Here is a 12,510-nt window from a genome sequence, read left to right as displayed (position 1 = left end):
CCATCGTCCGGGTGATGTTAAGTGAGAAACTGAAGTCTGCCTGAGAGAATGTGTGGGTGGCAGCCACATACTCAGGGCAGTGAGGTCTCAGGTTTTGATTAATTGAGAGGAAAGAGGGAGATAAAAGGCAAATTAATAGAACAATTCAGATATAAGGCAACAGCTTGGAGATGTTTAATGATTGTATATGACTATAATGACTGTTTTCAGTCCCCTTGGCTTTCCTCTTTCTGGCAGGATTGTACTTGAGAGGAGTTAAAGGATGCCTAAGTAAGACTACATGACTTTTGACAAACTGATTTCCTCACCAACGCAAAACAGTGAGAAGTTAAGGAGAGTGTTGGCTTTAGCTAGACTAATGCCAGTCTCTAATACAGACTAAGAAAAAAAATATATATTGTTGTACTAGACAAGTTTGTCTCTCTTCCATAGGTTTTCACACTTTGCACTTGGGGCTTGGTGTTCGATGTCTCCCTCTGCACACCCTCCTGCACTATATTGATCATGGAGTCTTGCATTTGACAGAAACGGGTGTCAGGAAATTGCTGAAAGGTACAGTGAGTTTCATGTGTTTCACTTGTTACCAGCCAGCTAGTTGGGAGTGATGTCTTTTCAGTCATTCAAACTCAGACACAGGATTTACCACCCAGGAGACTCAGCTCTTCTCACAGAGTGTTGTTTCAGTGAGGTCTGTAGCTGATGGTGTTGCCCAGCTGAAAGGAGTAAATTAGGGCTCAGACTATACAATTGAGCCTTACTGTAGTAGACAAAGAAATACCTGTTTGGGGAGAATTTGAGTTTATAGTTTTTCCACTTGGGACTTCTTAGAAAAGTGAATACTAAAGATCGTCATAGAATTTGTTGGGGGATTTCTGTGACTGTATGAAAGTGCACACCTATGTGTAAGGAAGTAGTCTGTAATCCAGTCCTCAGCTTTTGATTTAATTATGTTTGAAATAAGAGGAACATGCCTGTTAGTCTTATCTCGGTGCCAGGGAAGATTATGGAGCAGATCATCATGAGTGCCATCACATGACATGTACAGGACAACCAGGTGATCAGGCCCAGTCAGCATCAGTTTATGAAAGGCAGGTCCTGTGTGACTAACCTGATCTCCTTCTATGACAAGGTGAGCCTCTTAGTGGCTGTTGTCTACCTGGAATTTAAAGCTTTTGACACCATTTCCCACAGCATTCTCCTGGAGAAACTGGCTGCTCATGTCTTGGGACAGGTGTACTCTTTGCTGGATGGTTGGGCCCAAAGAGTGGTGGTGAATGGAATGGTTGGTCACAAGTGGCTTAGTATTGGGGCCAGTTCTGTTTAGTAACTTTATTAGTGATCTGGATGAGAGGATTGAGTGCACTCTCAAAAAGTTTGCAGATGACACCAAGTTGGGCCGGAGTGTTGATCTGCTTGAGGGAAGGAAGGCTCCACAGAGGGATCTGGACAGGCTGGAGCGATGAGCCAAGACCAATTGTATGAGGTTCAACAAGGCTCAGTGCCGGGTCCTGCACTTGGGTCACATCAACCCCAGGCAACACTATAGGCTTGGGGAAGAGTGGCTGGAAAGCTGCCTGGTGGGAAAGGACCTGGGAATGCTGGTCACCAGCCAGCTGAAGAGGAACCAGCAGCGTGCCCAGGTGGCCAGTAGCATCTTGGCTTGTATCAGAAATAGTGTGACCAGCAGGGACAGGGAAGTGATCGTCCCCCTGTACTCAGCACTGGTGAGGCCGCACCTTGAATACTGTGTTCAGTTTTGGGCCTCTCACTACAAGAAAGACATTGAGGTGCTGGAGCGTGTCCAAAGGAGGGCAACAAAGCTGGTGAAGGGTCTGGAGCACAAGTCTTATGAGGAGCAGCTGAGGGAACTGGGGTTGTTTAGTCTGGAGAAAGGAGGCTCGGGGGAGACCTTATCACTCTCTACAACTACCTGAAAGGAGGTTGTAGCGAGGTGGGTGTTGGTCTCTTCTCCCAAGTAACAAGTGATAGAATGAGAGGAAGTGGCCTCAAGTTGCACCAGGGGAGGTTTAGATTGGATATTAAGAAAAATTTCTTCACCGGAAGGTTTGTCAAACATTGGAACAGGCTGCCCAGGGAAGTGGTTGAGTCGCCATCCCTGGAGGTATTTAAAAGACGTGTAGAAGTGGCACTTAGGGACATGGTTTAGTGGTGGACTTGGCAGTGTTAGGTTAATGGTTGGACTTGATGATCTTAAAGGGCTTTTTCAAACCTAAACACTTCCATGATTCTAAGATAATCCTAGTGCTTGGATTGGCAAATGGCTAGAAGCTCTGTGCTAGGAAGTAGAACTTCAAAATAAGCAAACAAAAGCCTACCTGACCCAGTATCACAATATTATTAGTAAATATTAAGCTTGTGGATGACTTCTAAGTATAATGTAATGTTAACTGAAAGCGAGAGTTAAAATAAGTTCTGTATGAACCAGTGTATTCATCAAGAGCAGATCACGTTCTGTATGTGGCTTTCTTCTCAGCAGGACCCAAGTAGCTCGTTTCCCGCGAAGGCGGCTTAGAAGCAAACTAGCAGATGTATGGTGGGAATGACTGGGGCCTAAGGCTTCAGAGCGAAATGGAGAGTGGGACAAATTGGCAGTTGCAGGCACAGTTGGCATTGCAGCCATGTTAATTGCCTTTTCTAGATCAGAAGGGAGGAAGAGAGAACTGTGTAGCATGAGTTTCCTGGGATGCAGCAGCACCATGATAAGACTCTCCAACTGTAATGCATTTCCTCACAGCTGCAACCATGTTCCTTTGTAATGTGCTATTTCTCTGGTGTTCAAGAAAATGGACAACACAATATGCTGTATTAATCTGTGCCTAGTCTTGATAAATGAAGTATTATAAATATGGGGAGTTCTACTTAGTCAAAACATGTTTGAATTACTGTTTAAATTGTTACATAACATGGTGAAGTTGTGTATGAATGTACAGAAAAATATTTCTATAAACGCTATAAACATAAATAACACTCCTAATAGCCCTTATTTAAAATTAAATTTTTAATTTCATTACGGATATGATACTTATTCAGAATGTCTTCAGTGAAAGTTGAAAGTTTTAGTGATGTGGTTACTGGTTGGTTGGGTGGGTTTTTTTTCCTTTCTCTTATAGATCTAGACAACACTGAGAAGAATGAAAAGCTGAAGTTCAGTATTGTCATGAGGCTTCCTGAGGTAACTAATCACTTTAGATGTTACTTCTTGGCTTTTGGAATCGATAGGAAATTCCTCCCTGTGCACAGGATCAAGCCAACAGAAGACTTAGATGTGATTCAAAGAGGTCACAGATGTAACCTGAACCTCCACAGTTTCTCCATCTGCTGCTCATGACCTGTAGCGTACCCTGATAAGTTACAGATCTGTTCATAGTGTTTTACAGTGTCTCCAGGGTGCAGGAATCAAATAGACAGGACTGACACTGTTCTGCTATGTACTCATCTGCATAAAGCAGTAAGGGTCTTACATGTTTTAAAGAGGATTTTTGTGTGTGGTTTTAGCATCCAGAAATACCCTTCTCACTTGTGACCTCTTCATTTTGTTTTATTAATTTTATCAAATATGTTTGAAAGCTGGTACAGTAAAAGCTGTTAAATCTGATCATATCACAACTCTGTGGCAGGGATTGAATTACAAGATCTCCCCCTCTGTAAAATCTCCCAGCCTCACCCACTGGTAAGGTGACTCAGCCTCAATGCTGGAACTAATTACTGATGCTCCATTAAAAGTTCCAACAGAATGGGAGATTGACTTTTTCCCCTTGGTTCTTAGTGCCCACCACAGTACTGCAGAGGAAGCACAACATCTCAGTGAGCAGAGGAAAACCAGGGATCCCCCCTCGGGGACTGCCTTGCTGTACAGACTTTTCTCAACATAAGTTGCTTATTGTTTGCTCATTATGGGCTGTTAACGTATAGTTCAAATGGCCAGAAGTGCTGCTTTGGTTTTCCTCTAACAAGGGTTTCTTTGTTTGGCAGCAGTTTTGAGAAGGGGTAGGGAAGGAGAACTCCACAGGAGGTTCTTTGTCCTCTGTGTCTTGTTTTGGCCATGGGTTGGTGAGCTGGGGTCAGCACAGGGCCTCGCTGAGCTGTCAGCCCCAGGCCTGGTGGGTGGGGAACACCATTCCAGCCGCGATTTGACGTGAAGGGCTGAGCCGTGAGCGCTTTAGGGGACGTGTACTGCTGGTTACACACAGTAGGCTCAGTGCCTTATTGTATCTATTTAGAGCTTTGGGAAAAATTACAGAGAATAGTTTGTTTGCCAAAAAGGACACTTTGGGGTCACTCAGACTATTTTCAGGAGGTTACATTCACTAGATGACTTCAGTTACATCAAAAGCAAGTGTTTAAGCACCATTGAAACTGTCCGGTGTTTCCTAAATGAACTCTTTCAGTAGTCTGTATACAACCAAAAGTGAAGGAGGAAAAAAAGATCTAGACAGGGAAAATAACAATTGGTGGAGCTAATTTCACAGTATGTTCATACTTCTTTGCTTATTGGTTAGGATTGGAAGCTTTGGGACATCTGGGTTTGAATCGCTTTTGCCTTTTGGAATGTGAATCAATGTTGCCAATTCCCAGGATGATGTCCTAAATAATGGGATACAAATTGTGTTCCCAGTATCTCTCCTTGTCGGCATTCTGCTTTTGTAAGATTCCTTAGACTGAGCCTGAGAGAAGCCCTGTCCTGAACAGAGCATTGAGGAGTGGGGTGTCTGTGTTACTCTTTGGAACAAGAGTGGATCTAAACCAGAGTCACAGTAAAGGATAAATGGTCATTTTAAGCCTCAATTAATATTTAAGTACACATGCAAAGAAGGACAGAGGCAGTGGGACAGACTGATTGATAGAAACTTACTGAGTAGCTCAGTGAGTAGCAAGGATTTTATTGTTTCCCATGTTTTGGGAGCATATTGTAATCTCTCAGTTACTGGCTGTGAAAGCCAGGCTCCGTGGCTAAAAATGATGTCTTAGCTTCTGTCATCAGTGTCTGAAAGCAAAGCAGTCTGTGTTACAGCCTGGATTTTGTTTCCCTTTTTTTCCTCCTTTTACCTCTCCTACGTTTTCACTGTCCTGTGTTTATGTTCTCAGGTTTTTGGTTTCTGTATTTTTGCTTACTAGGCTCTTGGTCAAAAGGTCCGCCAGTTCTGGAATCATCCAACAAATGCTAATTTCATTGCACGGAAATATGTGAAACTTTTGCTTGAGAAGTTGGGGAACAGGCAGGTAAGAGCACGCAGGCCATTTTTCTAAACCTTTTGCTTTGACAGTGTTGAGATTCCTGACCTTTCTCTAGACTAACACTGAAACTTGGTACTGTGTGACTTTGTGAACTAACCTGAAATATTTTCCCTTACAGTGTAGCAGGCCTGTCCCTGAGAGACTCTCAGTCCCTGTAGAGTTTTTGCCGCTTAACTACCTGAGTAATATGCTGGCAGACATAGAGAATCAAGGTAATGTTAATTCTGTACTTTGGAAGACAGTAATTGTTACCCTGTGATACTCTCACTAGCTGTATTCTGGCTATATTGACCATAACTGAGTGCTAAAATTCCAGTGATGTCTGAACATGTAGGTTTGATTGTTTTTCTGCTGATGGGAAGTGTCAGGGGGCTTGCTGCATATCCTTTCATCCACATCCTCTCTGTGTTGAATCCAGTTGGCAAACTTGCATTTTTCAGAACATATGTAATGAAATGTTCATGTACAGCGTGGGGGTAGCTGTTACTCTGTGTTCAAATGGGGAGAAGGCCTTGTTCCTTATTTAGATGGTGTGGTGGCTAAGAGGTAACCAAAATCAGATCTTCCACCTCAGAAAAGAGCACCCAGATCACTAGGTCAGGAGCTGCTCTGAAGTAACAGGCTTTTTTTATTTCAATGATGTTCCTTTTTTTCAAATTAAATTCAAATTGGTTAGGGCACTTGCTCCATAGACTAAACCTAAGCATCTGAAGATTTTGAATTCCACTGAAAAAGCAAGGTGCATTAAGGGAAGCATTACATTTTAGCATTACTGGCTATGCCTATACTAATAAACAAAAGTCAGGATAAGGACCTGAAGGCTAAAACAGGATTGTCCATGTATGGATATCATCCCATTTGGGGAGGAAGAAGAGTTAAACCACATAGAATCATATGAGAATATGCCCTGGTCCATTTTATGCACTAGCACAAACATAGCTACTGTGCTTAAATCATGGTTTGGATCTCCTGTGTGGAATTAGTACGGGAATCCCCAGCAGCCTCCAGAGATGGTCTGTCATTTACATCCCACTACAGGAAAGTTTCTGCCATGGGTGAGCATCCAGACGAGTCCACTGAAAGCTGTAGGTGTCTTGTGTGAATGGAAACACAGGTCCATCTATTCCCTTATCTTTTGGTAATGCAGATTAAGATGCTGAATAGACTGCAGGACTAAGTGTACGAGAACACTTAGGACTTTGTACATACTAACTTTCTCACAATGTTTTTCTAGATGTGCATCCATATGAAAACCAAGATCATGTTAATGTAAGATTTGTAGAGGAAACAGCACTCAAACACACTATGAACCTTTTGGGCCTCAAATATTCCTGAAATAACATGCTGGTGAAGAAGGATAACTGTGGTACTCTTGTATAAAAAGTATTCACACAGAAGTGTGCAACCATCTACTTTTCCTGTTTGTTTTAAACTTAAATGTCATGTTGTTTCCTAAATAACCTGCAGTTTTGTGTAGTCACCATTACTGACATAAGCTACTCATAATATTGTTTGGTGCAACGAATTAATGCTGAAATCACTGACTTCTAGATAAACCCTAGAGAAATTTGTCTGACACAAACCCAGGTTTCCAGTGAAAGATACCTGTGGTTCTGTGCTGAAGTGGCCAAATAAGGGGAACTACATCGGGTATCAAAGCACACTGTGAGAATTGGTATTAATGTCAATTATTTTAACAAGATAGACAATCCTGAAGAAGGTAGTCCAGTTGTATTGTACAGTAACAAGAAACTGGTAATAAAATTATTTCTTGCTGTGTTTCTGTAAAGCAGGTAAGACTAACAAATGATGAATCAGTCTTGTATATAATGCATCAGTAACGATGTATTCATTCCTTGTGGTTGTCATGCGTTATCTTACGGTAGTTCTGCCTTTGGACTTGGATTCTAATATATTCAGTTTTGTAATTAGCACAAAATATAAACTTCTTAAAGTGCACATGACAGAGTTTGGGTTTGTTTTTTTAAGATATGTATAATATATTGTAAGCAGTACAGGACAAGAAAAAAGTTCTTTAGAAATTTACCTTAACGGTGGCTTGGACAGAGTTTTACATTCTTTCATGTTACAGTTCAAACCTTGGCTTCAAAAAGACATGATGGAGATTGTTTTTTCTTCATTTTCAACTTTTATTTATATATAACTGAACTAGTGTTGTTTGGTTTCTTGTTTTGGTTTTTTTTTGTTTTGTTCTGAACTGTGACATTAATTTAAGATAGTAATAGTGGTTTGCTATGCAGAGAAAATCTGAAATTCTGACACGTAGGATTTCTGCAGTCTCTATTGGATTTAAAAACAACTCTCTCAAAGTTTCAGACTATTAAACTAGTGAAACTCATTGATAGTTTGATAGATTTGGCAGGTTTTCGATAGCAACCTGTGATATTCACTCTGAGCCGTTTCCACTGATACTTCCTGTTCCTTACCAGAGAAATAAAAAGATCCAGTTCTCAGGAGCGACTCAGCAAGTTCATGGTCATTCCCTTGTCATTGCCATCAGTGGGGCAAGAGTTTTGGCTTTCTCAGTAACTGCATAGAGGGAAGGAATATTTTTCTCAATGTAACTAAAATTTGTCTGGCAAGTGTAAACTCCAGTCCCAGGCTGCAGAAAGCTGTTCGGTGTATTTGTGTAAGCGATGGGGACTTTGTTCATACTGTATGAATAACAACAGAAGATTTTCTAGCCTTTTCTTTTTAATGGAATGTATTATATAATCAGATGCAATAAAACTTCACCTGGAAAAAAATAAGCGTAATATGACCATCATTCATTTTTCTTAACGTGTTAAAATACTGCACTGCATTTGGGATACCAGGCTCCTCCTCGTCAGGAGAAGGGAACTTGGATCCCTGACTATCTAGCTAACACTGTGGCACTAACAACTGCTTTGTTGTCAGTATGGAATTTGACTAAGCACTGCTGAACGTTTCTTCAGTGCAGTGTAAATGCTGTTGCCCCTTGAGATTCAGCAGCTAGTACGGCCTCTCCTGCTTTAGGTGCTGTCTGTTCAGATTTCAATTGGCTTTACAACAGGTTTTCTGAAATGTCTCATATTCGAACCAGGTTCAGTCGGTTTGAAAGGAGCCAGAGCGCCGTAGGGCCGCGGCAGCGGGAGGCTGTATTCATCATCTGGGATATAGGCGGTTGGGCGTTGTTCAGCTGTCGTGTGGACACAGTTGGGTGCTGCAGCTTGTTTCTCTTCTGCAGCATGCTGTGAAGGAACACATTTTGATCACCGAGTGATTATATGCTTTAAAACACCAGCCAGTGTCAGGATGCCTAACAAAGGAAACACCGTCAGTCTAGGCCTTAGCAAACCAGGAAACCCAGAGGGGTATTAAAAGGAAAGCGTGAGTTATCGACCATGTGAGTTTGTCCTTTTAAACAGTATACAGTTTGAGCCTGTAATGCTCTTGTTGCTTGTGAAGAAAACAGATTAAAGGAACTTCTAAAGGTTGTAATAAGTGTGCACAGAACATCTCAGGAACAAGACAGTAGTTCTGATGCTTCAAAACGTGGCTGTATTTATGCTGAGAGCAGCTGTTCCCAAATACTGTTACTGCAGTGAGTTTGTATCCCTGGCACTGAAAGGAAACTGAGTCACAGCATGAGGAGGAGTGTTAATGACAGAGAAGTTTCTTATGCTAAACCAGTTTTGCTGCAGCACCTCTGCGTGACATCGAGTTCTTTAAGTGTATGCACAGTGTATTCCTCTCCCAGCTTTGTGCACCTTTCAGATTCCCTTGGGAGTGATCAGCTAAAGGATTCCTATAGCAGAGTTTATTTCCCATCAGCAAGAGTTCCCTCAGCATGCACATCTCAATTCTATATTACTTTTTCTTGTCTGGGAGCTCTGCTCAGGGATCACTGACGGTCTCAGCTAAGGAGGCATATCCCACAGGGTAAGAGTTTGAAGCACTATTTGATATGCTGCCCTGCTGGCCCTCAGTATCTTGCCCAGCAATCTGATTTCTTGCTGCTTCTGATCTGATGTTCACTGCATCTGGTGTGTGGAAGACACTAAACTTATTTTCCTGAACACCACACCCCACCTTTTGCAGCTTTACCTTGAAATCAAAGGGAAAGCAGTACTTCACCAATGGTTATCCCACCCATCATCCCAAAACGTGGTCACACAAATTAATAATTTCCTTTTAGTGTATTCCCTTCTTAAGATTCAATGACCAGTTGTAAGCAGTGTTACCAGACTGCACTTATATCTCCACAAACCCACAATGTGTGGTTGTCTCTGTCTGTGCCATCATCTCCTCTGACTCCTGGAGCTCCGTGTTTGGCAGCGAACAGCCACAGTGTGAGCTAGCACAGCTCTTCTGGAAGGACAAGCTAGAGCAGTGAAAAGCTGGGGCTGAAGATCTAATTGCAACGTATGGCAAAAACTTACTTTAGCTCTGGCTTCAGCTGCTTCTTTTTGCATCTTCTCGTTGCGTAATACCTTCAACCATTCATTCTCTGTTTCTTTAGGCGGGGGAAGGCCTTGATCTATCCTGGATGAAACAGTCATCAAAAATCGTTCTTTGTCTCTCATTTCCTGCTGGAGTTTAATGGCAAGTGCTTGCTTCATGGATAACTCTGCAAGAAGAGCCATCGTCTTCTGGGTTCTGTCCTTTACCTTCTTCTGCAGTGCGTTTGTCTGGAATAAGTAACAATTGCATTTTAGTTATGGCTTCCCTTTAGACACTTACTGGGCATGACACTTAGGTATGTATTAGGCATGTGAAAACAAGTCCAACTTGATAAGGTTTTAAAAAATAGTTCCATGCTTGAAAATGACTTAAACAGGATCTGTGTTTCTGTGTACGCTTGGAACCACAGAAACTGGCAGCATAAGAAGTCACATTCACGCCAATACAAGAAAAGCAAGTTTGTAATTACCTCCTGCCCTTTTCAGCTGAATAGCAAAACTTCCCCTGCCCTCAAAGGCCTGGTAACCCAATCTGCATTGAGTTTATGCACAATTAACTTTGTAATAAAGGCGTAATAAGCCAAATCCTTACAAGATAATTAAGTGATAAAGGGGACACAGTGGGGCTGTGGGTTGTGAAGTTATCCTTGGCAGGGGGAGGAATAGAAGAGGAATGGGACAAGAATCCTTGAGTCTGACTGGACACTTTAAACAAAAAAAACCTAACAAAACTTAAATACTTTTTTTTAAGTGACTAATAGGGAATTGGGAGAGTCAGAGCACTTGCGAATGTAACTTCTGGCATGCTGACATTTTTACAGTAGTTTATTAGCCCATGGCCATAATTTCACAAACAGCCATGTTATTTCTCTGTGAAAAATTAAAGGTTTACTATAAAGATATGTTGTGTTTTAAGCCTTTCGGCGTGTCAAACCTAACATAGAAAAATCAACCCTGGCCTCGTTTTACATTAATTAGCATTTTTTTTTCTGTCTTTCACTCAGCTCTGCTCTATTTGGAGCTTTTTCATTAAGGAGGTGGAGGTGAGAAGATTTTTGCTCTTCCCCAAACGATATTACTGGTAGTTAAAAGGAAATAGCTATACAAAAGTAACTGTATTCAAAACGGTATCTCTTTCCTGTATGGTTCTCCCTACCTAAATAACAAAGAAACTTTGAGCCAGATATCAAGTTTATCTTTTTGTATGTTGAAGTAGAGTTTCCCTGGCTTTTCCTTATTTCTTTTTTAGCCTTTGACATGTTTGTTGTGGAAAGGCTGTTAAGTACACGTGCAAAAGGAGGATTCTGCCAAGTTTCTAATCTTCTCTCTTATCTGAGAAAGAACTAATCCTATATTTTGGTGAAAGGTACTATTTATAGTGTAACTTTCTTTCAAAAAGAAAAGTACGCTCACCTAATGCTTTTGGTATGTCTGTATTACCGTTGCTACTAAACGTCTATAATTTCTGAAGACTAACATATGATTTGCCTATCACTATTTCCAGCCACTTTTGTAATTTGCAAGTGAGTCATCTTACCTCTGGCCCAAATGCTATTTCATTTCGTATCGGCCAGCGAGCAGAGCCTGCAATGCCCTTCTTACCCTTTTAGCGAACAGCAGTGTGTCCTGCTTCCCGTTCTCTGCCGCGACACGCATTCTGTCCGTTAGCCGGGAAACATGCTCGTAGAGAAAATCTGTTTCCAGCAACTTCTTCTCCTTCTGCACCAGCTCTACCTCTAGCTGCAGCGAGAAGGAGCATACAGGGTGTAGGTGAATGATGGGGGGAGGTGCAGCAGGTGTTCCTGTGATTGCTTTGAGGGCTGCTGAAGTAATACCAGCAAACAGCCATAAATAATCACCATCAGTTTTCTCAAAATTTTCACCTTCTCTGCCAAGTATCAGGCCAAAGTTGGTTTAGTTGGTTACTGTCAGCTGTACAATTCTTCCATATCAGACTAGGCCCTTTTTCAGGGACAGGGGCTTACACCAGCATTATTACTGCCTTGCTGTGATTTTTTTGAAAACAATGATTTTTTTCTTGTGAGTTTTTTGTTGGTTTTTAAACTTCTGGTTTCTTGAGTCACATGATAATGAGCAGGTTTCAGCTCTTGCTTTAAATAATACCTTTTCACTTCTGCTGCTAAAAAAATAAGTATGGGCTCTAAAGACTAAAAAAGAAAGTGCTGTGCAACTAAAAGGACTTTAAAAACACAAGGAGATTGAAAGAATGTTTAAACTTATCTCACAACTCCAAGAAACCTGGCTTTTCAATGTGTGGGTTGGTAATAGCAGGCTGCGTGTGTTGTAACCTGCTTGGCTATGCAGAGCTCCCTCCTGTCAAGGAATATGGGACAGTAAAGCAAAAAGCTCAAGCAATTCAAGCAGAGGTGTTTGTGGTAAATACTTAGACTTCAAAAGGAACATGTAGGTGTGTGCTGCTCTGAGCTTGCCGTTACCCTAATACCTTAACAGCTCCACATGAATCCCCCTGAATACTAAATACAGTGGGGGGAGTTTTGTGCCCCTATAAATGGGACAGACAAAATTATCTAAGAAAATACCATGCTTGCTCATTTCATTCCTTTACCTTCCCCCCATACGCTGCCATACAGGAGGTGCCCTGAAGCTGGCTTTCATGTGGGACCTAATGCTTCATTTTGAAGCCTCTCGTGGCAGTCGCTGGCAATGCTGCAGTCAGGCGTGCAGCGGCCTGGCCAACGCTTCCATGAAGGTCTGTTCTGTGGCCCCTGTTCAGCATGGAAACAAAGCTTAAAGCCAAAGCCTGAGAAGGGTGTTTGTTTGGTCCTAG

The 12,510-nt window shown here is 41.8% G+C and overlaps 2 protein-coding genes across 4 annotated transcripts in view; one reads left to right on the top strand and one right to left on the bottom strand.

Annotated features, from left to right (window-relative positions):
* The window catches only part of GSAP (gamma-secretase activating protein), a 48,161-nt gene extending 40,946 nt beyond the window's left edge, over positions 1-7,215 (top strand). For 2 of the 3 annotated variants that reach the window (XM_074827862.1, XM_074827859.1), the window contains 5 exons: positions 433-552; positions 3,132-3,193; positions 5,137-5,241; positions 5,375-5,468; positions 6,491-7,215. In XM_074827862.1, coding sequence (XP_074683963.1) covers positions 433-552; positions 3,132-3,193; positions 5,137-5,241; positions 5,375-5,468; positions 6,491-6,591 — 482 coding nt within the window. In that variant the 3' untranslated portion in view covers positions 6,592-7,215. Of the gene's footprint in view, positions 1-432; positions 553-3,131; positions 3,194-5,136; positions 5,242-5,374; positions 5,469-6,490 lie in introns of those variants that run through there. The other variant, XR_012623657.1, reaches the window with a different exon arrangement.
* An 889-nt stretch (positions 7,216-8,104) lies between these two features.
* Positions 8,105-12,510, bottom strand: part of CCDC146 (coiled-coil domain containing 146) — a 79,081-nt gene continuing 74,675 nt past the window's right edge. Inside the window, exons 17-19 of the mRNA XM_074827858.1 lie at positions 11,304-11,441; positions 9,681-9,929; positions 8,105-8,489 (exon numbers count right to left, since the gene is read on the bottom strand). Of these exons, the coding sequence (XP_074683959.1) occupies positions 8,286-8,489; positions 9,681-9,929; positions 11,304-11,441 (591 nt within the window). The 3' untranslated portion in view covers positions 8,105-8,285. The remainder of the gene's footprint in view (positions 8,490-9,680; positions 9,930-11,303; positions 11,442-12,510) is intronic.

This window comes from Strix aluco, chromosome 5 (assembly GCF_031877795.1).
Source record: "Strix aluco isolate bStrAlu1 chromosome 5, bStrAlu1.hap1, whole genome shotgun sequence".
Classification (NCBI taxonomy): Eukaryota; Metazoa; Chordata; class Aves; order Strigiformes; family Strigidae; genus Strix; species Strix aluco.
This window is presented reverse-complemented; position numbering and strand designations above follow the sequence as displayed.